The 21,812-nt window shown below is 42.0% G+C and overlaps 1 protein-coding gene and 1 long non-coding RNA gene across 2 annotated transcripts; one reads left to right on the forward strand and one right to left on the reverse strand.

Moving 5' to 3' along the window:
* Positions 1-8,758: 8,758 nt before the first annotated feature.
* Positions 8,759-12,803, reverse strand: LOC131899804 (uncharacterized). The gene is made up of 3 exons (XR_009376127.1): positions 12,560-12,803; positions 9,211-9,297; positions 8,759-8,939 (listed from the first exon to the last, which is right to left on the reverse strand). It is a non-coding gene; the product is annotated as an uncharacterized LOC131899804 (long non-coding RNA).
* Positions 11,654-20,137, forward strand: Cdx4 (caudal type homeobox 4). The gene is made up of 3 exons (XM_059251271.1): positions 11,654-12,803; positions 18,367-18,512; positions 19,605-20,137. Exons 1-3 carry the CDS (start codon positions 12,302-12,304, stop codon positions 19,809-19,811), a joined length of 855 nt encoding a protein of 284 aa, XP_059107254.1. The 5' UTR covers positions 11,654-12,301; the 3' UTR covers positions 19,812-20,137.
* The last annotated feature ends 1,675 nt before the right edge of the window (positions 20,138-21,812 follow it).

Here is a 21,812-nt window from a genome sequence, read left to right on the forward strand (position 1 = left end):
CCATGGAATAATGCCACTTACTGGATTCTTTTCCAGGGCTTGCTCAGATTGATTTATTATGCAACTCAGGACTACCTGACCAGGAATGGGATAGCCAATATTAATCATTAATCAAGAAAATATACCACAGTCATGTCTGTTGGCCAATAGGTGAAGGCAATTCTTTAATTGAGGTTCCTGTCTTAATTAGGGTTTCTATTGCTGTGAAGAGATGCCATGACCATGGCAACTCTTATAAAGGAAAATATTTAATTGGGTGCCTTACAGTTTTAGAGGTTTAGTCCATTATCATCATGGTGGGACATGGTAGCATGCAGACAGACATGGTGCTGAAGCTGAGAGTCCTACATCTTTGTTTGTTTGTTTTTGTTTTTGTTTGTTTGTTTGTTTTCGAGACAGGGTTTCTCGTGTAGTTTGGGTATAGTTTTAGCTCTGTACACCAGGCTGGCCTCGAACTCATAGAGATCTGCCTGGCCTGCCTCCCAAGTGCTGGGATTAAAGGTGTGCACCACCACCGCCACCCGGCTGAGTCCTACATCTTGATTGGCAGGCAACAGGAAATGAACTGTCTCACTGGGCATGGCTTGAGCATACATGATACCTCAAAGCCTGCCTCCACAGTGACACACTTCCTCTAACAAGACCACACCTACTCCAACAAGGCCACACCGCCTAATAATGCCATTCCCTTTGGGGGCCATTTTCTGTCCAACTGCCATAGTTCCCTCTTCTCAGATAACTCTAGTATATGTCAAATTTCCGAAAACAAGCAAAATTGACCCCTTATCAACTTGGCATACAGATATATCATGATTAAACCATAAGTTTCCTTTCTTTTCCTTTCTCTCAAATCTCATGTTAATATCATAGTATAAAATATAATGTGTGATAGTCTGAATGAGAAATGTCCCCCATGGTCTCAGGCATTTGAAACTGGGTCCTCAGTTGGTGATTCTGTTTGGGAAAGTTTTTTTTTTATTTTTATTTCAGCTGCATTAATGTTTTTTCCCTGCATGTATGTCCATATTGGATCCCCTGGAACTGGAGTTACAGTCATATGGGTGCTGGGAATTGAACCTGGGTCCTATGGAAGAGCAGCCAGTGCTCTTAACTGCTGAGCCATTTCCACAGCCCCTCTTTGGGAAAGTTTAAGAGGTGTGGCCTTAGCCAGGCAGTAGTGACAACCACCTTTAATCCCAGTAGTCCAGAGACAGAGGGAGGTAGATCTCTGTGAGTTCAAGGTCAGCCTGGTCTACAGAGCAAGTTCCAGGACAGCCAAGGCTACACAGAGAAACCCTGTCTCAAAAAACAAACAAACAAAACAAACAAAAAAATGAGGTGTGGCCTTGCTGGATGAAGTATGTCACTAGGTACAGGCTTTGAAAGTTTAAAGATTCATGCTGTTCTCTAGTTTCTTATCTCAGCTTCATGCTTGTAATTCAAGACTTGAGCTCTCTGCTTGCTACTCCAGCCTCCATGCCTATCATTTCCCCACCATGATAGACCCTTATCCCTCCAGAACTGTAAGCCCAAATAAACTCATCTATAGATTGTCTTGGTCATAGTGTTTTATCACAGCAACAAATAAATAAATACATAAATACATAAATACATAAATACATAAATAATACATAATACAGAGTAATTTTAAAAGTCCTACAGACTTAAAATTTTCAGCTTTGTAAATGACCAAGTTTCTTTACAATATTCAACTGTGCATTCATGTAAAATCAAAAAGAAATTACTTACTTAATCTGAAAGGGAAGAACCAGGGCATAAAAACAACCAAATTGGTGTGACTTTTCAACTCGACAGTAGTACAAATGATACTTCAAATTTGTAATTTTAATCTTTTCAATAAATTACATGCAATAGTCAGCATTTTATCATACATAGGATTTGTATTAAATAATCTTGTCTTGTTATAGGCTACTGTAAGTATTCTCAGGAGGTTTAAGATGGGCTAGGGTAAACTATGATGTTCAGCAGTTTAGTTGTTTCAAATATATTTTCAATTTATAATACTTTCAACTCATGACAAGTTTTTCAGGGTGTAACCCTATAGCTAAAAGGATCTGTATTGAAGGAGAAAAGAAAGTTGGAAGATTGACATTAGATGGCATCAATAATTTATATAAAGCTACAGTAACCAAGGCAGAGCTGGATGGTAAAAAATAAACGGACTAGACACCTGAATGTAGAACTATAAAACATCTAAAGACAACAGGAAAAAACCTAGATGAACTTGGGTATGGTGGTGCTATTTTAGACAGAACATCAGGGACAAGATAGACATAAGGAATATTTGATACACTGAATTTCATTACAATTTAAAACTTACATACTGCAGAAAATAGTGTCAAAAGAATGTGAAGACAAGCCACAAACCAAGAAAAACACTGAAAAAAATATATAATAAAAAGCTGTTATAAAAAGACACCATAACCATTTCTTAAAATTCAACAATGAGGGTCAACAAAATGGCTTAGCAGTTAAACATATTTGCCACCAAGCCTAAAGCCCTGACCTATATGGTAGAAGGAGAAAACTGATTCCCCCAAGTTGTTATCTGGCTTCCACACACATGCTGTGGCATGCCCTCTCCACAACACATGAATAAATAAGTAAATGTAATTTAATTTTTAAACTCAACAATAAGAAAACAATCTACTTTTTTTTTTTTTTTTTTTTTTTTTTGCTTTTCGAGACAGGGTTTCTCTGTAGCTTTGGAGCCTGTCCTGGAATCCTGGAACTCACTCTGTAGACCAGGCTGGCCTCGAACTCACAGAGATCTGCCTGCCTCTGCCTCCCAAGTGCTGGGATTAAAGGCATGCGCCACCACTGCCCGGCTCAATCTACTTTTAATATGAGCAAAACTCTTGAATACTTCACTGAAAAGGTAGATAGATGGGGGTGGGGTAGAGTTCAACATTGAAGCCCAAGGTTCATGTGGATGTCTGTGGTCTGGGCTGCCACTGGTGGCCATGTTGATGTCCAAGGCCCATGCTAGGTTGCAGCCAGGAACCATATTGGTTGGTGTCTGTGGTCTGTGTTGTTTGCAGGCCATGTAGCAGCTCCTAGGCTGTGCTGCTGCCGAGGGCTATGGTGTCCTAGGCCTGTGCTGCAGCAGAGGCCATGTTGATGTCCATGATCCCTGCTCCCACAGACTGGAAAGGGTAAGGAAGCTTCTTTTGCAGTGTAATCAATGATGGCAGACTCACAGTTGAAAATGAAAGACATAGAAAGCTTCTGTGACAACTTCTCTCGCCTATCCCCATCCACCCCACCCCCCAAAATGAAACAGCCTCAACAGGAAGCCATTGTGATAAGGGTGCTGAAGTGCAGCTTTCCACAAAGGAGGGCTTCCGGTGCTTGGGGGAGGGGTGGGCAGGAACACAATATGACTCAGTTTTCTCTTAGGGGCTGGCTACTGGGAGACTAACTAAGCTCCGATAAATATATGGGCAACACAAATTGGACTTTTTCTTCTTTTATTGTCGGGGAGGTCACCAGGGTGGGGGACGCAGATCTGGGAGGACTGGGAAGTGAGTGTGGTGGGGGTGAATTATGTGAAATTCCCAAATAACCCATAATAATATGTTGGAAAAAATATCCAACATCAGATATTATTAAGGAATTACAATCACCAAAATTCAGAGCATTGACAACATTACACCAAATACTGGCAAGGATGTAGAACACCTATAACTCCCACGTGTTGCTAGAGGAAAGAAAAACAGTAGAGACACTTGAAGATACTCTACCCTGGCAGTTTCTCACAAACCAAATATGCTATTGCCATATAATCCATCAGTTGTGTTTCCTGATATTTACTCAAATGCACTGAAAACTTATGTCTACACAAAAGAAGTTACATATGGATACAGCAGCTTTACCTGTAATTGTCAAGATGTTCTTTAGCAGGCAGATGGATAAATAAACTACAATATATTCAAATAATGGAATATTCTTCATTGCTAAAAAGAAATGAGGTGCAACACCATGAGAGACATAGTGGAACTTTATGTTTGTATTTCTGAGTGAAAGAAGATGATCTGAAAATGCTATATTTTTTTTGCGGGGGGTGGGGGGAGGGGGTTGGTTTTTTGAGACAGGGTTTCTCTGCGTAGCTTTGGTGCCTGTCCTGGAACTCACTTGGTAGCCCAGGCTGGCCTCGAACTCACAGAGATCTGCCTGCCTCTGCCTCCCAAGTGCTGGGATTAAAGGCGTGGGCCACCACCACCCAGCAAAATGTTATATCTTATATAATTCTGACTATATGGCATTTTGATAAAGGCTGAACAGAATTAGTTTAAAAAGATCAGTAGTTCCTAAGCGACAGAGATAGATGATGAATAGACAAAGATTAGACCAATAGGGCAATGAAAGTATTCTATATAGTCCTGTAACAGTAGATACACATCATATATTTGACAACACCCACACGATATAGGTATCAAGAACAAATTCTAAAACTATAGAGTTTCAGAGATGTGCCACTATAGTATGAAATGTTCGTTTGCTTATTTATTTATTTATTTATTTATTTATTTATTTATTTATTTATTTATTTTTGGTTTTTCGAGACAGGGTTTCTCTGTAGCTTTGGAGCCTGTCCTGGACTAGCTCTGTAGACCAGGCTGGCCTCGAACTCACAGAGATCTGCCTGGCTCTGCCTCCCAAGTGCTGGAATTACAGGCATGTGCCACCACTGCCCGGCGCGTATGAAATATTTATAGTTGATGAAGTTGTGAAGGGGTTCCACTTTACTTTGATCAACCTGTTCACCCATTCCAGTACCTACTGGACCTTACAGTAGGAATGTTCTTCTTCAGAACTTATCTCTGTTACAGTCTTGCAACTTTTCCTTCTTATGCTCTCTTCAACAAATATGGCCACAGTACCTAACCTATATTTTCCAAGTACCAATCCCCAGGCAGGCATAAACACTGTCATTAGACCAAAGGATTATTTTTCTTCTTTTTACTTTGGGCCAGTTACTAAGTCTCACTGAATTTCCAATCCTACCCCTTCCCTCTACTAGTGTGTAAAATAGGGCCGAAAACCATTCAATCCCTTTGATTATGGTGAGTCTGATGGAAATGTCCAGGAACAAATGCCTGGGTTCTGACTGGGAGTACCTACATGCTCTGTGAACTGGACTTCTGCTTCTGTTCCTCCAGCCACCAGCCAGGACATGCATTTCTCTCTTTACTTTAGAGTCAACCATTTTTGTCCTCTCTGGCTGTCATTTAAGATCGCTCTGCTATGATTAGAACACTGGGCTTGCAATGCCTCCCTATTAGGGGTTGATCTTTGCTTCCCTCTGTCCTCTCTTCCACAAAACCCTTCCCATATACATGTCTGAGACCTTGACATTAGGCAATGGCCCCCACTTGCCTCCTCATGCACAGCTTCTCCTCAGAGTTAAGTCTTTGAATGTCTAAGAAGCCCATTTCTTCACTGGGTTAACTTTTGGCTTTCACCTAGCTTTGGACCTCCACAGTTTTCTTTTGTTCTCATTATCCCAAACCGGGAATCTGGCCCCTCAATTAAGGTTACTATAGAACTCTAGTCCTCAACCATTCCAATGGGTACTTATCCTAATTCTTCACATTCTCAAAAAATACTCCAGTCTTATAAAAACATACTTTGACCTTGCTTTGACCAATACTTAGTGGTTCTAATTCTCTAGAACACCCTCCCTGGAAGTGCAAATGTTCATCAAAGTGATGAAGATGGTCAGAAGATGTTCATTTGAGCATTAGCATCACTAAGGCTCCACCAAGCTCAAGAAGAAAGGTGGGAATGGGTAGGTAGATTGCAGGGCAGAGCTTGAACAGAGAGTCAACAGGCAGAGATGTCCACACTGTTCTTAGCCTTCACACCCATTACCAGGCATTCCATTCATGAGTGGAACCATGGAGGCGTGGTAGGCCCATACTTTGTAGTCTCAGCCACTCTGTGAGTGATAGCAATAACAGCTATTTGTTGAGCACACTGTTGGTGTACTCAACTCTCTCAACATCACTACAGAGAGCTTTTTATTGTCTGTCCCATTTTTCAAGTGGAGTGTCTTGTGCAGGACCATAGTGAATTATGTCTGAGCTTTCCCAGTTACATGGGTAGTCTGCTAGTGTGTGCCTTGGGTAAGTCTCTGATCTATTCTCATCCTCAATTACCATTCCATCAGTTCTTAAGTTCTGAACTCTGGGTGTCCTTCTCAGGGCTAAGAGGACCCTAAGATTGATAACAGGACCATGCTCTATAAGACAAAGAGATTATTCTACTCTTCAGATCCCTTGGCAAAAGCTCAAACCTGGCCCCAGTCTGGGCCAGGGAGGTGGAGCAAGTGGTTAGAAAGGAATGTGCTGGGATAGAGAGATGCTCTCAACTACTCCAGCAGCATTGAGGGGCCAATCCAAGTTTAGAAAAAAATTTTCAAGTGATGAGTTCTTCCAAGCATTAAAAGGATTAACCAGATCCCCATGGTCCATCAATAATTTCACATTCAATATCTCCTTCGGTCTTAAAATTAACCTGGACAGTGAAAGGAATCCTCCCAGGGTTTGAAGCCCCATTCCACCCATGCTTCTTTCACTTCCTGTAGTAAAGCTGCCTCTCTGGTTAATATTCAAGTTAAGAAAGAAATCAAAAGTTGCTCTTAAATAAACTAGATTCCTTGTCTGTCCCTTTTCCAACACAGACACACAGACACACACATACACGCACACACACACACACACACACACACACACACACACACACACACACAAAACAAAACAAAACAAAACTGGAGAATCCTGAAGTGGAACCCTGGCAAGCACTGGGCAATGTTCTTACCACCCCTGCCCCCACTCCCTGCAGATGGGTCACTGGGTCACCATGGTTCCAATCCACAATCCAAAGGTCCTTTCACCATCCAAAGGTCCTTTACTGATTCAGTACATAAATATTTCCCAAAAATGCCTAGTAGAGGGTGTTCCATTCTACTGGACACAAACACATCAGCTCGTGTTCTTTCAAAGTGCTCAAATCCCAAAAGAGTCAGTTAAGACTTCAAATAGCTCTGAAGCAGACCAAATTGTGACAGTCGTTTAGGGACAGGCACCTCTAATGAGACTCAAACATAAAAAGGAAGGTAACTTTCTGAGGGAAAGATTACTCCATGAGACTTTGGAGAGGAGTTAGGTATTGGAGCTGAGTCTTGTGAAACAGAGAAATTGAACTTTTTTTTCTTTCTACAACTTGGAGATTGTGGAGACAGTTCAGGCACAGAGAGTACATACGCAAAAATAGTACCTTTTAGTGGAAAGAACGATGAACTGATAGTTGACAGACCTGTTTTTCAATCATAGTTCTGTCCTTCAATCGCTTAAAATCTGGCCCTTTCAAGCCCTCTGTCTCCTCATGTGTAACATTGGATTCATTGGGTTATGTTATTTTCTCTCCTTCTCTTCCTTCTCCTCTTTCCTCTTTCCTCCTTTTTATTTCAGTTTTTTTGGCGCGGCCTCTCTCTGTAGCCCACACTGGCCTGAACTCCCTACGCAGCTCAGACTGGTTCTAAACTTGTGGCACTCTTCCACCCCAGCCTTCCAAGTGCTGCGACCACAATCACGAGCCACCATGCCCTGTTATAGTCCTCCATGTCCCTTTGTCCTGACGTATTAGCTCAAATACCACGTAGACTAGTTTGCCCCAAGATAGAATAAGACAAAGAATAATTCAGAGCCTCAGTCTTTTCATGTCTAAAACAGAAATAAAAAATCATTTGTGGAGTTGTTGAAGATTAAGTGAGCTCAATGTGTACCTAGAGGTACATTACCTAGAGGTAACAAACAAATGCTCTTAGTTCTTCTCCCTTGCACAAGACTTTTCATTAGCTTTTCGCTGACCAATTACTTCTTTTATTTCTTCTCAGAAACAACTTTAAAATACATAGAGACTCCATCTCCACTGCCATTCACAGAGTTGCAATAAATATTTAATTGATCTTCTTAATTCTATTTCATTTGCTTACAGTGTTTGGTAATTTGTTTGTTTACTTGTTTGTTAGTTTTGAGGCAGGGTCTCATGTAGTCTAGATTGCCCTTGAACTTACTATGTCACTGAAGATGGATTGAAAACCTGATCCTCCTCCCTCTACCTGCCAAATGCTGGGGTTGCTTATAGATGCCTTCTTCCATGCCAAATCTATGGTCTATTTTAAATTCAATGGCCAAAGCAATTCCCCATGGTATTCATCTACTCAAAATCCTACAATATCAGTACCTCACTTAGAGAAAAACCTAGTCTTTACAAAATCTCACTCCTCCCTCAGTACTTGGACCTCATCTACTCCTTGAACCGCAAAGCCTTTCTCCAATAGAAAACGAACATTCTCTTTTCATTGGTTCCCTTGGTATAGATCTTTCCTCGTGACATATTCCATCAACTCTTGTCTTTTATGCATATGTTATTTCTAAGAGAAATTCTTGGAGACCACTAATTTAAAATTGCTTCATCTTTCTCCAGCAGTCCATATTATCTATTGCTTTCTTTTTCTTCATAGACGTTATTGCTGTTTGACATACCACAAAATGTAATTATCTAATAACATCCCATTAGACTAAAAACGTAAGGGCCAATGAGATGTTTCAGTTGCTGACAAGCCTGCTAATCTAAGATCAACGCCTACAAGTTGTCTTCTGACCTCCCCATTCCAACACACACACACACACACACACACACACACACACAAATAATTAAACAAATAATGTAATATTTAAAATTAGAACCCAAGTTTAATAAGGTCAGATGCTTTATTCATACCCAGTTTAGCACCCGCTACTTAATAAATAGTTGTTCTTCTCTTCTTTCCACTCCAGTGAATGGAAGTTCTCACCGCTTTCACCAGATCCTGGGACCAGTTGGGAAGGATGAAGGGTCAGAACGTAAATCTGCAGGAGAAGAAGCAAGGGAATAATAGCCAAAGCATCTATTTCTGGTGGGAAACTTGCTTATGTGACTATATGACACCATTTTAGAGGCAATATGGGCTTCTGTGCTTTGAGGTAACCCAGGAGGAGAGCATGCTGGTCATTCTCAGAAGAACCCTAGGATTCTAGCTTTCCTTGGATCTTAAAAATCCTTGAGTTTGGGAGGAGGGACACTTGAGTTCTGCTATACACAGAATCCTTTGGTGCCTAAGACAGAAAGGAGAAGGTGTACCTGAAGGAGGGTTTGTTTGGGGCCTTGTATCTTCATGTGCTTCCTATTCGATAATGGGAGTTCTTCATTCCATCATATTGCTTTACTCTGAAAGGGGATAAAATTGTAAGTATGTCCACTGTATTCAAGGCTCCCATTCAACAAGTTATTGTGAACATGTTCACACCAACCTGCATAAAATCAATAGGCAGCTTTGTACTGTCTGAACTAGCAACTCATAGACTAGTGCTAAGTCCTGATACTGGTACAGCTGAAGCTGGAATTCCCAGAGTTAAGGTGGTGGGACCCACCAGTCTAGCCAGATGTCTTTGAAAATTTGTATTGAGGAGGCCACCCATGTGCCCCAATCAACACCTGGTATGGTATGAGAAAGTAAACAGAACCCCAAACCTGTGTGGCATGTGCTCTGCCCTGGCTGCCTCAGCTTTAACCAGCATGCTCATGTCTAAAAGTTATCGTATTAAGGAAGTTCCTAAACTTTCTTTGTTGGTTGAAGATGAGGTTGAAAGTTACAAGAAGGCCACAGAAGCTGTTTCATTTAAGAAACTTAAAGCTTAGAACCACGCCAAAAATATTGAACCCACACCCAAGAGTAATTGGCCAACATAAACCGGACTCATTTTTTGTTTTGTTTGATTTTTTTTAAGGTGGAGGGCTGGAGAGATGGTCAGCAGTTAAGAACATATATTGCTCTTCCAGAGGACCAGAGTTGGATTCCTAGAACCACATCCAGTGGCTTACAACCACCTATGACTACACCTCCAGTAGGATCTAGACAGCTCTGGCCTCTGCAGGCACCTGCACTCACACACATGCACACACACACACACACACACACACACACACACACACACTTAAAAATAATAAAAATAAATTTTAAAAGAGAAGGCGAATACAAAGTTGGGTGGGTAGGGAGGAGGTGGGGTGGACCTGGGAGGACTTGAAGGAAGGGATGAATATGATCAAAATGCACCACATGAAATTCTCAAAGAATTAATAAAATACTTTTAAAAGTTCTATGTTTTTTTACAAATGAGAGCTGGCAAGAGCAAAATGAGAAAGTATCATTATATCCAGTTCAGGGAACTCTGCACCATCTATAATGAAGACAATGGTGTCATCAAGACCTTCAGAAACATCCCTGGAATTGTTTGTTTAACATAAGCAAACTGCTCCCGATGGATGCAGGAGAGATTTCTGCATTTGGACTAACAGTGTTTTCTCTCAAAGTTAGATGAATCATATGCCACTAGGTTTATAACCGTTTCCCTCAAGAGTAACTATAGCCTTCACGTATACAAGATGATCAATACAGATGTCAGCAGAATCCTGAAAAGCCCAGAGAGCCAAAGAGCCCTACAGGCAACACACACAAAGATTCATCAGACCCCTGAATAAGAATCTACTAAGAAGCTGAGAATCGTGTTGAAGCTAAAGCCGCACACAAGGACCCTGCAATAGAACACAGTCTTCCCCAAGCCAGAAAGGACAAAGACTGGGTAAAGAAAGCAGGGGCAGTAGCAAAAGCCAAATCAGATGGGGGCTGCAGCGAAGAGGCCGAGAAGAAGGGGATGCAAAAGGGTGCAAAGAATGGGGTACAAAGAAGGGGTGCAGAGAGGGGATACAGAGAGGGTGGTGCAGAGAGGGGTACAGGAAGGGGTGCGTGGAAGGGTCTGCAGACAACGGGTGCAAAGAACGCAGCTTAGAGCAGGGGCACAGACCAAGAAAGTCAGCAAGGAAAGAAGACTGTTGCTGTTAAGAACACGAAGAAGACTTTGCAGGAAAAGCTGTAACTTCCAAGAAACCAGTAAATGAAAAGAAACCAGCCAGCCAAAGAGAAGTCTACCACAGGGGGTGAGGGTGGGAAACCGGTCACACAAACTATTAAAATCTGTTTTATGTCATGAGAGTCAAATTATTGGGGACAGCTTATTTGAATAAAAAAACTGATCAAGAATCCTATCAAAAGTATATCTGATGAATAAATGAGTACAGCAGTCAAGCTGGTTACATGCTTCATCTTAATGAACCCTGCCTTGTAATGTAGATGTAGTTGGGGCTTCGATTTTTAAATGGCTGGAAGGGTCTGGGGATCTAGGTGATAGAATGCTAGCTCATACTTATGGAAGGAAATTGCAAGTCTGCCATGGATTTGAGACTGCAAGAATTTCTTCCTTTGGGACACTGACTTTGAAGCAGAAAGAGATATTTAAACTAGTACATTAATGTGACATTCAGACACCTGCTTTCTCCCCTCTCTTCTTTTTTTCATAGCCTGTATGTTTCATTATGCTTTAATATGTGCATATTGTTAAGCATCCAATTAACACAGTCTCCCATCCAACTGGAATGTAACTTTAGGAGGTCAGAGTAGAAATGTTTGTCAGTACTGTACACCCAGTGCCTACAACACTTCCTGACACACTGGATCCTGAATATACATTTGTGAAACAAGTATCTGTCCGTGGAAACAAAGCCCTCTCCTTGAGGAGTGTGTGGGAGAAGGGAAAATCCTTTACAGTGGCATGATGGGTCAGTGCCAAGTGGAAAACCCATACCAGGAGAATATGGGTAGAGGGGGAGACCAGAAGAGCAGGCTGGGCTCTGAAGATCAGTGAAGGGCAGGGCCTCAGAGTAAAGAGAGCAAGACTTTGTTTGTGCATCTCGATCTCATTTTGAAGGAACTGATCAGAATCTCTTGAGGAACAATTGCCTTCAAAAGCGCAAAACTGGTGCTAAGGAAGCAGAAGAATCCCAGAAGCGGCTCCGAAAGGCTGGGAGCCTGGGGAGAAGGTGCCTGGAGTGAACAAGTTCCTGTGGAAGTGAAATGACCCTTCATTTGAATGCAAATGCTATGTAAAAGCCAGAAGCCCCTTGACGTCAGCTCAGCCTTTGGTGGCCCTCCTATGGCCCACTACCAGTCACCTGGAAACCTGGTGTAGCACAAGAAGATTGGAGAAGTCCCAGACGCAAAGAGGAGCCAGTGGCGCAGCTAGTGCTGATTCTCTCTTGCGTCTCAAACCCGAGTTGGCGCTAAGTTTACAGGGACCTCAGGATGGCTTAGGGAGCAACTTCTTCTATCCAAGTCATCATGTATGGAAGCTGCCTTTTGGAAAAAGAAGCGGCCATGTACCCAGGCATTCTCAGGAGCCCTGGAGGAGGCGGCACAACCGGGGTGGGCACCTCTGGGGGCAGTGGTAGTCCGCTGCCTGCCTCCAACTTCACTACGGCCCCAGCCTACCCACACTACATGGGGTACCCTCATATGCCTAACATGGATCCCCACGAGCCTTCGCTGGGAGCCTGGAGCTCGCCCTACAGTCCACCCCGGGAAGACTGGAGTACATACCCTGGGCCGTCCAGTACAATGGGCACAGTGCCCATGAACGACATGACCTCAAGCTCTACGGCTTTCGGCTCGCCAGACTACAGCAACCTGGGCCCCACCAGCGGCGCAAGCAACGGCGGTAGCCTGCCAGCCCCGGCCAGTGAGTCATTGGTCTCCATCGACTCAGGCACCGCTGGTGCCAGTTCTCCCAGCAGGAGCCGCCACAGCCCCTACGCGTGGATGCGCAAGACTGTGCAGGTGACCGGTGAGTAATCCATCCCCCGCACTGTTCCCTTCCTCCCTTCACTGCTCTTGGTCCTGCCTGCCCTCTTACTCTTCACCACCCCTGCCTTCCCCAGGAGAGTTCAGCTAAGCAGCCCACAGCGTAGCTGGCTGGCAGGATAAGTACTTCCCTCCTTTGCACCTAGGTTCAAAGCCGGCTAAAAGTAGCGCTTGGGACTAAACCTCTCCTGGGGAATGTTGGAGTTGTTGGTTTGCTTTGCTCTGCTTTGGTTTTACCCTTTCTGGATCAGTCAAGGGAGTGAGCGCATGGGCAGTGCTCCCAAGGAACTACAAGGATGGGGATCCAACCCTGTCGTTGCCCAGAAGGGAAAACAGATGCACATGTGATGAATGGGGTGAGAGGACAGCTGAGCTTGTCACCATGCTTGTCTGTTCTATCTCCAAATCTTTCCCCACCCTGGCGTGCAGACTCGCCAAAAACTGGTGACGCTCACCTTAGTAGGTGCTTGCTTAGCAGGCAACCGACGGCCCAGTCTAAGAAGCTTTCCGTGGCAAAGGAAAGAGTCCTCAGTTACAGGACTCTCAACGAAGCTGCCGCTTCCTTCGCCCAAATTAGCAGTGTCTGAAGCCTATCCCTTTCCAATGTTCCTTCCCACCGAGGGAAGCACTGAGTGGGCGAGGTTACAGCACTGAGCTGTCAATTCATATGACACAACACTCATACCTGCCAAGCGTACAACCAATACGAGTATTATTATCCCCCCAATAAGTGCCTAAAGCCCTCGTCGCTATTCCAGCAGGTGTCCACGAACTGCAGAGGCAGAATGCGAGTCTGCGACAACGACAACACACAAGATGGCCTAAAGATCCCAATTTAAGGTCTAATGTCGCTGCCCAGCAAGCGCTGGTGGGCAACCACTGGGAGCTGGGAGCTGGTGGGGAGGGAGGCTCATAGAGGAAGTGAAGGCTCCTCCACTTTAATCTTAGACAGGGATGGGGTGATGCGCTTGTTTTCGGGCGGTGGTTGTTCTCTTATCACTTTCTTATTATTCCAATACTTGCTCCCTGTTATTAGAAAAGGTTAATGACAATTGACTATCACATTCATCTCTCTGGAGATGATGTTTCAATAGTATTTGATTCAATGATTACGTTGTTCACAGTCCTGTGTTTTCTCTTCTCTCTCCTCCAAAAAGCAAAGGTGGGGGATAGAAACGTACCATGCCCTGCCTCTCGGAGAGTTTTCAGCCAGGAGGAGGAAGCTCCAGTTTTATTACTAGGGTTAAAAGTAACACTTCCAAACTTGCTTAAAGGCCTGTGGTGGTAGACAGCATTAAAAAGAAAATATGGGTGAGTCATGTAACTTTAAAAAATGAGGTTAGGGTAGGGCATCTATCCCCAGAGCTGCTGTTACATCTAATCTTGGGGGTAAAATTAACATCCACTCACCAAAACCTAATAATAAGCAAAATACACATATTTAAAAGGACATAAAGAGTAGCTCCTGTCTAGGGTTATACTTTGAAACATGTTAGGGGAAGAGTGTCTCTGGCTTGTTGTTTTTAATAGAAAACAATTAGAGGGAAAGGACATGATAAGAAAATGATGTGATGGATTTTCTGTTGATGAGGGGAAAACACAACAGTTTTCTCTAAGTCTTCCATTTGATATATATCTCAGAGCCTTCTTTGGGTAATTCTGATGCCAAGAGAAGTTGAGAAGGAGCCTCCTTAGTCTGTGTACCTTCATTTGTTAAAGCCTCAAACCTGACTTAATCATGCCACCTTCACGAAGTTTTCTCTTCAGTGTTTAGGAGAAGCATAAAACTGAGAAGGATATTGCAACCTCTTGGACTCTTGGCAACTCGTCCTATAGACAAAGCTTTGTTAGCTTCCACATCTGTTTTATTTGAACTCCTTTTAAGTTCAAATTAGTGCTGTCGTCATCTTCTAGCTCAGGTTGTTATTATCAACAATTTAAGAAGATGATGAATATGCACAAGAGCACCTCACAGCACACACATACATTCTGGAGATTCTAGACTCACTGAGTCTCTTTCATGATATCAGGCCAGAAACTCCACAAAAATCAATGTCATCACCCCCATTGGACACTTTGGACCAAAATGTACCCCCTTGTATGCTTAGCAAACAGAGCAGGTGTTAAATGTTTGTAAAAATGAATAAATGAATGAGTCAGATCTTCCTAAGCTTTCTGCTCACCTTGGAGCATTGCACAACAACATGTGGTTTAGGGCTGAGAGGAAAAAGCCCCGTGGACCACAAACTGGAAGTAGTCCTTCCTTGGATTAAGGCAATCAATGACAGTTTTTTATATTAATGAAGATAATTGAAACAGACTTTAGTTAAAGGGGGCACTCATTATGGCTGTGATTTCTAATGAAAGTGAGCAGATTGACTTGTAGAATAAATTACTGTCTTCCAGATGATCATAGTTTTCTTAGTATTCTGTTCTAAACACGTGTCTTTTCATAATTTATAGGAAATGTATCTTATCCAAAAGTTTCTAGAATGCTAATATTTTCATCCAGTCTCATATTTTAAACAATGCCATTGCATGAGACCAAGTGGGTTTTTTCCCCGTTTTCTTTAGTACAGAACCGTGACCCTGTGTGAGCATTGGTCAGGCACTGTCCTAAGCAGAGCTAGAAAGAAGCTTCTCTGTTTACAAAAGGAGAAAGAATTTTGATTCTGATTAAGCCATTCAACACTAAGGAAATACTTTAAAAGTTGTAGTCAATTGGGACACTTCACTTAATGATTCTTGAGGCTTATCATTGTCTTCCTTGGTCTTTCATATTTCGTTGGACAGTTTCTTAAATGAATTTGGATGTGATTTTTTAGTTAAAAGCCATAAAGGATTGCCATTAGGTGAAGTCATCATGGTGGTACTGCCTGTGTAGGAAGACTGGTTCTCCTCATCTTTGTCTCCACTGTCATCACCACCATGAATGACCCCAAAGCTCTGTGGGGCTTTTCTGCCTAGCATCACTTTAGCCATGAGTCTCTCCACTGAACACCGTTTCAAACACACTTATGGTGACTGTAAGTCATCCTATGTGGTGACATTGCCTAATGAACTGTGAGGGCACTGTCTCCTGGGTGCTGGGAAGGACCACTATGAACTATGGAAGTGTTTGTTCAAGTCTTGGTGGAAGAAATAATGAAATTCTTACTTCAGAGGAATGGAAATAGCTGTTTAATACATCTTAGACTCTTTTCCAATCCTAAATTAACTCACAATATCAGCTGAGAAGGGAATCCCTTGGTCTCCAAATGTCATTGTCTCTGGGAAATAGAGGAACTTAATAAAAACAAGTATTCTTCATGCTTTTGGGTGTTTGGCTTTAGTTATGGGAATATGGACATTATGCCCTAGCAGAAAGTGTCCACATCCCTTCAGTCATTTCAGGGGAAGAGGAAATGGGGGGAAAGAGATGTGGTTCTGAGAAGGCAGCACAGGACGAGTTCCAGGAAATTTCAATTTCTTTCTTTTTGTAAACTGTGCAGGTAGTATGCTCCCCTGTCTTCTTGGGGGTTTCGGTCTTATCTATCAGATTGGGGCCACAGACCCTCTTTACCACTTGTTTCGCTTTGATATGCATCTAAGCTCTTCTCATCACTCCTTTCTTTGGAGGTTATATTGCCGGAAAGGGTGAGCATTTTCATGGCAAATAAAGAGGCCTGCTCTTGACTTTATTGTCCTCAGAAGAAACTGCAAGAGGGGAATTTATGACCAATGGGGGTGGGGAAGGACCACAACCTTTCCAGAGGTCTTGAAGTCTGCTTACATTTACTGATTAATTGACCAAACTGAAGACACAGACACACACAAGTTGAATTTTAACCTCTCTGCTTCAAGTTAAAATTTAAACTCGGTCCCTTTTTTGATCAGGAAGGGTTTTAGGAACTAGCTCCTCAAAAATATATTTTGATCCTAAAATTTGAGGTCCTAAAAACAAATTAAACCTCAGGTTTTTGTTTTCATTCTTCAGTATACATTCTGTCTTTGGGATATGCCAAAAGCCAGATCCCTGGTTTCTTATGTTTCTGTGTGGATGCAGAAACCTAGCTCAAAGTTTGGGCCTGTGAGGAAAGTTAATTGGCTGGGACCCATGATTTCAAGGGAGGGAAATTTCATTTCACTGAGTCATCCAGAAGTTATCCAGCCATTTAGTTGAATCCTGAGATAGATCTGTTTCTGCATCCATTCCCCCCTCCTCTTCCTGGAGATGAAAGGGTGTCTGACATTTGTTTAGGGCTTGTAAATTCCAAGCCAATTGGTTGATGTTCCTGAATGTAAAGAGGGTTCAGGATGGGATCCATGCTATGTAGCTCCTTTGTTAGGCCTGTGCTGCATCTTAACACCTCAATGGAGTTTAGGGACCGACTTTAAAGAAGTCTTTGTCCTACAGGTCGCTCCCCAAAATCTCACATCAAAAACAACCAGAGAAGATCAGAAGAAGTTTCTAAAAGCCACAGAGAAAAAGAGCAAGCTCCTAGAGGGGGTTAGAGAAACTGAAAAGAAAGGGAAACTTCCTAATCACCTCTGGAAAATTTGAAAGGAGGAATAACACTCCATTTGCAGGAGAGCATGAGAAATTAGCTCAATGTTGTAACACAAGCCAAATGTTTGGATATCTTTTCAAAGCACGTGGAATACTCACTTCAGTCTGCTTAAGTCAACACTCTCTCCTTCCCCCATTCACTATCCACTTGGAAATGAAAAATGCCTTAAGATTCCCACTGGAAAACTATTACTTTTTTAAAATAAATAATAGAAGCTATTTTGAAGCATAATTTGCTAAGTAGCAATAAATATTTTCTTTTCAAACTATACAAATTCTTTCTAGGTAGTACATGTAACTATGTCAGGATTCCAGAATAGTGTACCACACTTGGGATTACACTTCCCAATGGGTTTAAACTGGGAATAAATCTAGTGTACTGATCTGGGAGTCAAAGGTACATGTTTTGGTCTACACTCCTAAGCTCACCAGCACAAATTCACTTACCTATACTGAACCTTGGGTTCCTTATTTATACAATGGGGATAAGACATTCTCTGCATAATTCAACAGAGTAGATAAGATGCTTAATGGGAAACAGTCATGCAAGAATTGTGTACAATGTAGTTCATGGTGGATGTTGCCATTATTGTTCATTCAACTGTTATATATGGATGGAAATGGAATGAAATTCATGGGTTGAGTGTTTATTTTAAATGTTTGATATAACAGTAGGTCAATGGTAGAGTAGCTGTAATTTGACTGATCATTTCAGGAGAAACATTAAAAAGATTTTATATATATATATATATATATATATATATATATTTAGAATGATGGATGTTTTTATACACATCCAGTTAGCTGCCATGGCCACAGATGATAATGCATTTAATGGAGACACACACATGACATAATGACATATTTGGATTAAAAATACATTTGCTTTATAATTTAAAGTAATAAATAAAAGTAAGAAGAGTAACTGGTTCCTTTAACCCCAAAAATGTTCAAAGGAGCAGAATAAGATGAAATGTCATGCTTTCTCCCCCAACAGGGAAAACCAGAACAAAAGAAAAGTATCGTGTGGTTTACACCGATCATCAAAGGCTGGAGCTGGAAAAGGAATTTCACTGTAATAGATACATCACCATCCGAAGGAAGTCAGAGCTGGCAGTTAACCTGGGCCTTTCTGAGAGACAGGTATTGCCTAACATTTCCCACATAGTCATTTCAATTGTCTGGGGTTTGGAGGAAATAGCAAACTAGAGGACAGAGGCTTTCTTCAAGCACCCTTAAACCCACACTCATCCTGTGTTGTTTCATTGGCCTTTGGATTTATTAAGTATTTAATGGGTGGGTATCGTGCGAGCCTGGGAACAAGAGATGGAACACAGAGATGCAAATAGATCAGAATTCCAATACAATTCATCAATCAAGTCAAATCTTGATCTGATCTCTCGAGTAGTACTGAGTGTGAGAAGTGGAAATTTCACAACTATGGCCACTGTCTGCTCCCTGTCAGTCAAACTACAAGAGGGACTACACATCATTGCAGCTCCATGGATGGAGCTTTTCCATCACTCAAGATAGGAAATGTAATCTTCTCTGGTCTACATGATGTTAGGATGCCTGCCTTGAATTTAATTTACTGTGAGTACTCAGTGAAGGCCAAGTTACAGCAAAGATCAGCAGTTTCCACTCATTCAGACTTTGCAATTACACGAGCACCTGGTGAATTTTCCCTAGTCTAGGAGTGATGCTGGAATCATAGACGTCTAGAAAGGTAAAGTCCGTTAATACATTGCCTTATCTCAAGCAGTTTGCATTCTACCCATGTGTAGGCACATTAACACCACTCTGGTGTTGATTTCCAACAAGAAATAGATGGTATTCCATGACCCTGTTCACCCAGTTCTATGTGTTGTTAACTTTTTAATACAAGGAAGTTTCTCTTAATAACCGATTGTAATCACCTTTGCTATTTAAATAGTTCTCTTTTATCAGCAGTCCTTGCCATCCTTACATAATTATTTCTACTGTGTAACAGAGGATGCAAGTGAGTTGCATTCAGAGTTGGTAGTCCTAGATTTGATGATTTCAGTCTCATTTCTTGCAAAATGTCTGCCCTTTCTGAGCCACAGCTTTTTAGAACCTGTAAAATGGGTATACTTCACAAAGTTACCATGAGGCTCAAATGAAGAGATGTTCATGAAGGGGTCTTGTAAGACCAGCAGTCACTGTTGACTACACTCAGGGTAGTGCCCATTAAGTATAAAGCATTTTGTGTTTCAGGTGAAAATCTGGTTTCAGAATCGCAGAGCCAAGGAGAGAAAGATGATCAAAAAGAAAATCTCCCAGTTTGAGAACACTGGAGGTTCCGTGCAAAGTGACTCTGGCTCCATCAGCCCTGGGGAACTGCCTAACACTTTTTTCACCACTCCAGCTGCTGTCCGTGGATTTCAGCCAATTGAGATACAACAGGTCATAGTCTCTGAATGAAACAAGAGCAGAGAAACAGAAGCACCCTTCCCATTGCAGGGTGTCTTTGGCCTCTAAGATTATCAGCAGGGCAGTTGAGATTGGATGTAATTCCTTATAAGGCAGAATTCCAAACGAATGGACACACAATGAGTTGGAGATATTTCAGACTCTACCATTCAGAAACTCTCCTCGAATAATTCCTATTCTACGCTGTTATATGGGGGGCTGGGCAGGAAGTTCAGTGATAAGCTTTGCTACTTAAAGTCTAGACTCAGGAGCCCTTGCAACTTTCCTCACAATTTCAGAAACTTGCTTGTGCACAGATTTTCAAACACAGTCCTGCCCAGACAGTCCTGCCCAGAGGCACATGTGCATATATGCTCTTGTGTTTGTTATTTGATTCTGAGTGTCTGTGGTCTTTTTTAGGGGTAGGAGTAAAGCAAGCAGAAGTTTCTCTATCTCTAGACACCTTTTCAAACAGTCACTAAAAACATCCAGTTTTCTTAACAAGCTAACTTTGGAAAACAGCATCAGGAGGTTATTACAAACCTGTTGCCACTGGCTAATAAAAAAGAGATCATTTTTCCCCTCGAATAAAACTTGCCTGCCATCAAATACCTAACCGTAGAACTTGGAAGTGTATCCATTTCAAATCTTGTCAGAACAATGAAATCAGACTACAACAACACATGCCAGGTTAACTGAGTCGATAGCAAGGCAGACAGATATTCACCACACAGAGTAAACAGTCCTGCACTCTCCAAGAGCTGTAGTTCACCATTTAAAAGCACACAATCTGGGTAAAGAAAGTGCTGAACTGAGTAGGGTGGCCTGGAGCTTTTGTGTTGGCATGGTACACTGTCCACACATCAAAGTGGCCAAAGACTAGGCCTCTAGTTTTAAGACAATTACTTGTTTGGGGGTTGAAAATAAGAACTGTGTCTTCCCGGTCCTTAAGAAAATCTCAGAAAGAGGGCTTATAGTTCCGTGGTTCCTACTGAGGATACATCAATTAGTGCTGAAAGATTTAAGGAAAAACCTTCCACTTCTGACCCGACCTCTTGGAAGTATATTCCTTACAACACACGTGTGAAGAAGGTATCAATCACTCCATTTTACTGATAAGGAAAACGAGTTGTGAGCATCAGGTCACTTTCCACAGACATAAAATAAGACAACTACAGATGCTGATGAGGACCTCTGCCTACAGAGGGGGATCTTCCTCAGTTTGAAAGGATAAGTCCAAATTCATTCCTAATACGTAAAAGATGCACCTTTGGCTGTAACAGTTGCATTTACCTGTAAGTTTTCCCTTTCTTGCTGTAAGGCTATTAATGTTTCTCTGTTACACTAGGCTGAAAAAAAATGATAGCATATTAAAGGCATTCTCTCTCAAAAGACATGTTTATTCTTTCTCTGAGTGCTGAAAAAAAAAAGATACACCCCTACTTTTATGGCTACATTGCAGTGGTGTATACTGGAGCATATAGACAGAAGATAACACTAAAGCTCAAAGGTTGTACTCCAAGTAGGCTTCAATAAGGAAGGAGGTGGGAGGGGCAAGACAGTAATGAAAACTCAACAGGGTTCAGTGGGTTAAATGGGGAATTAAGGAGGGGTAGTCTTTGCATTATTTTTCCAATTTTCACTCTGATTTTTTTTTTCTGCAAGTAATTTGCAGACTTAAAAGAGTCTTTGCAATTTATTCGGTGTTCCAGTCTTCAAATGCTTTACTTAACACTGTTGATCTTATCTTCGAGTTTGTGTGCAACTACAAAGAAAGATCACTGAGGACCTGGCCTGTTTCCAGATAAAGAAGGAAGTAAGGCCCAAGGAAAGTTTTCCACTGTTGGCTCAAATCCAGAGAACTGGCCATTTCTCCGGTTGAAATGTTTTAATATTACCAAGCCAAGTCAAGAAGGGAAGGGAGCCAGTAAGGAAGGACTGGAAAGGGGGAATGGACTAGAAGGTGGTGTGGAGAACACTTAAGAGGTGGTTATCAGTCTGCAGAGATGCTAC

Source organism: Peromyscus eremicus, chromosome X (genome assembly GCF_949786415.1).
Source record: "Peromyscus eremicus chromosome X, PerEre_H2_v1, whole genome shotgun sequence".
NCBI lineage: Eukaryota > Metazoa > Chordata > Mammalia > Rodentia > Cricetidae > Peromyscus > Peromyscus eremicus.

Coding starts and splice junctions, on each gene's coding strand:
- Cdx4 (XM_059251271.1), top strand. CDS start 12,302: ATGTATGGAAGCTGCCTTTTGGAAAAAGAAGCGGCCATGTACCCAGGC. Junction 12,804..18,366: donor CAAGACTGTGCAGGTGACCG/GTGAGTAATCCA, acceptor CTCCCCCAACAG/GGAAAACCAGAACAAAAGAA. Junction 18,513..19,604: donor TGGGCCTTTCTGAGAGACAG/GTATTGCCTAAC, acceptor TTTGTGTTTCAG/GTGAAAATCTGGTTTCAGAA.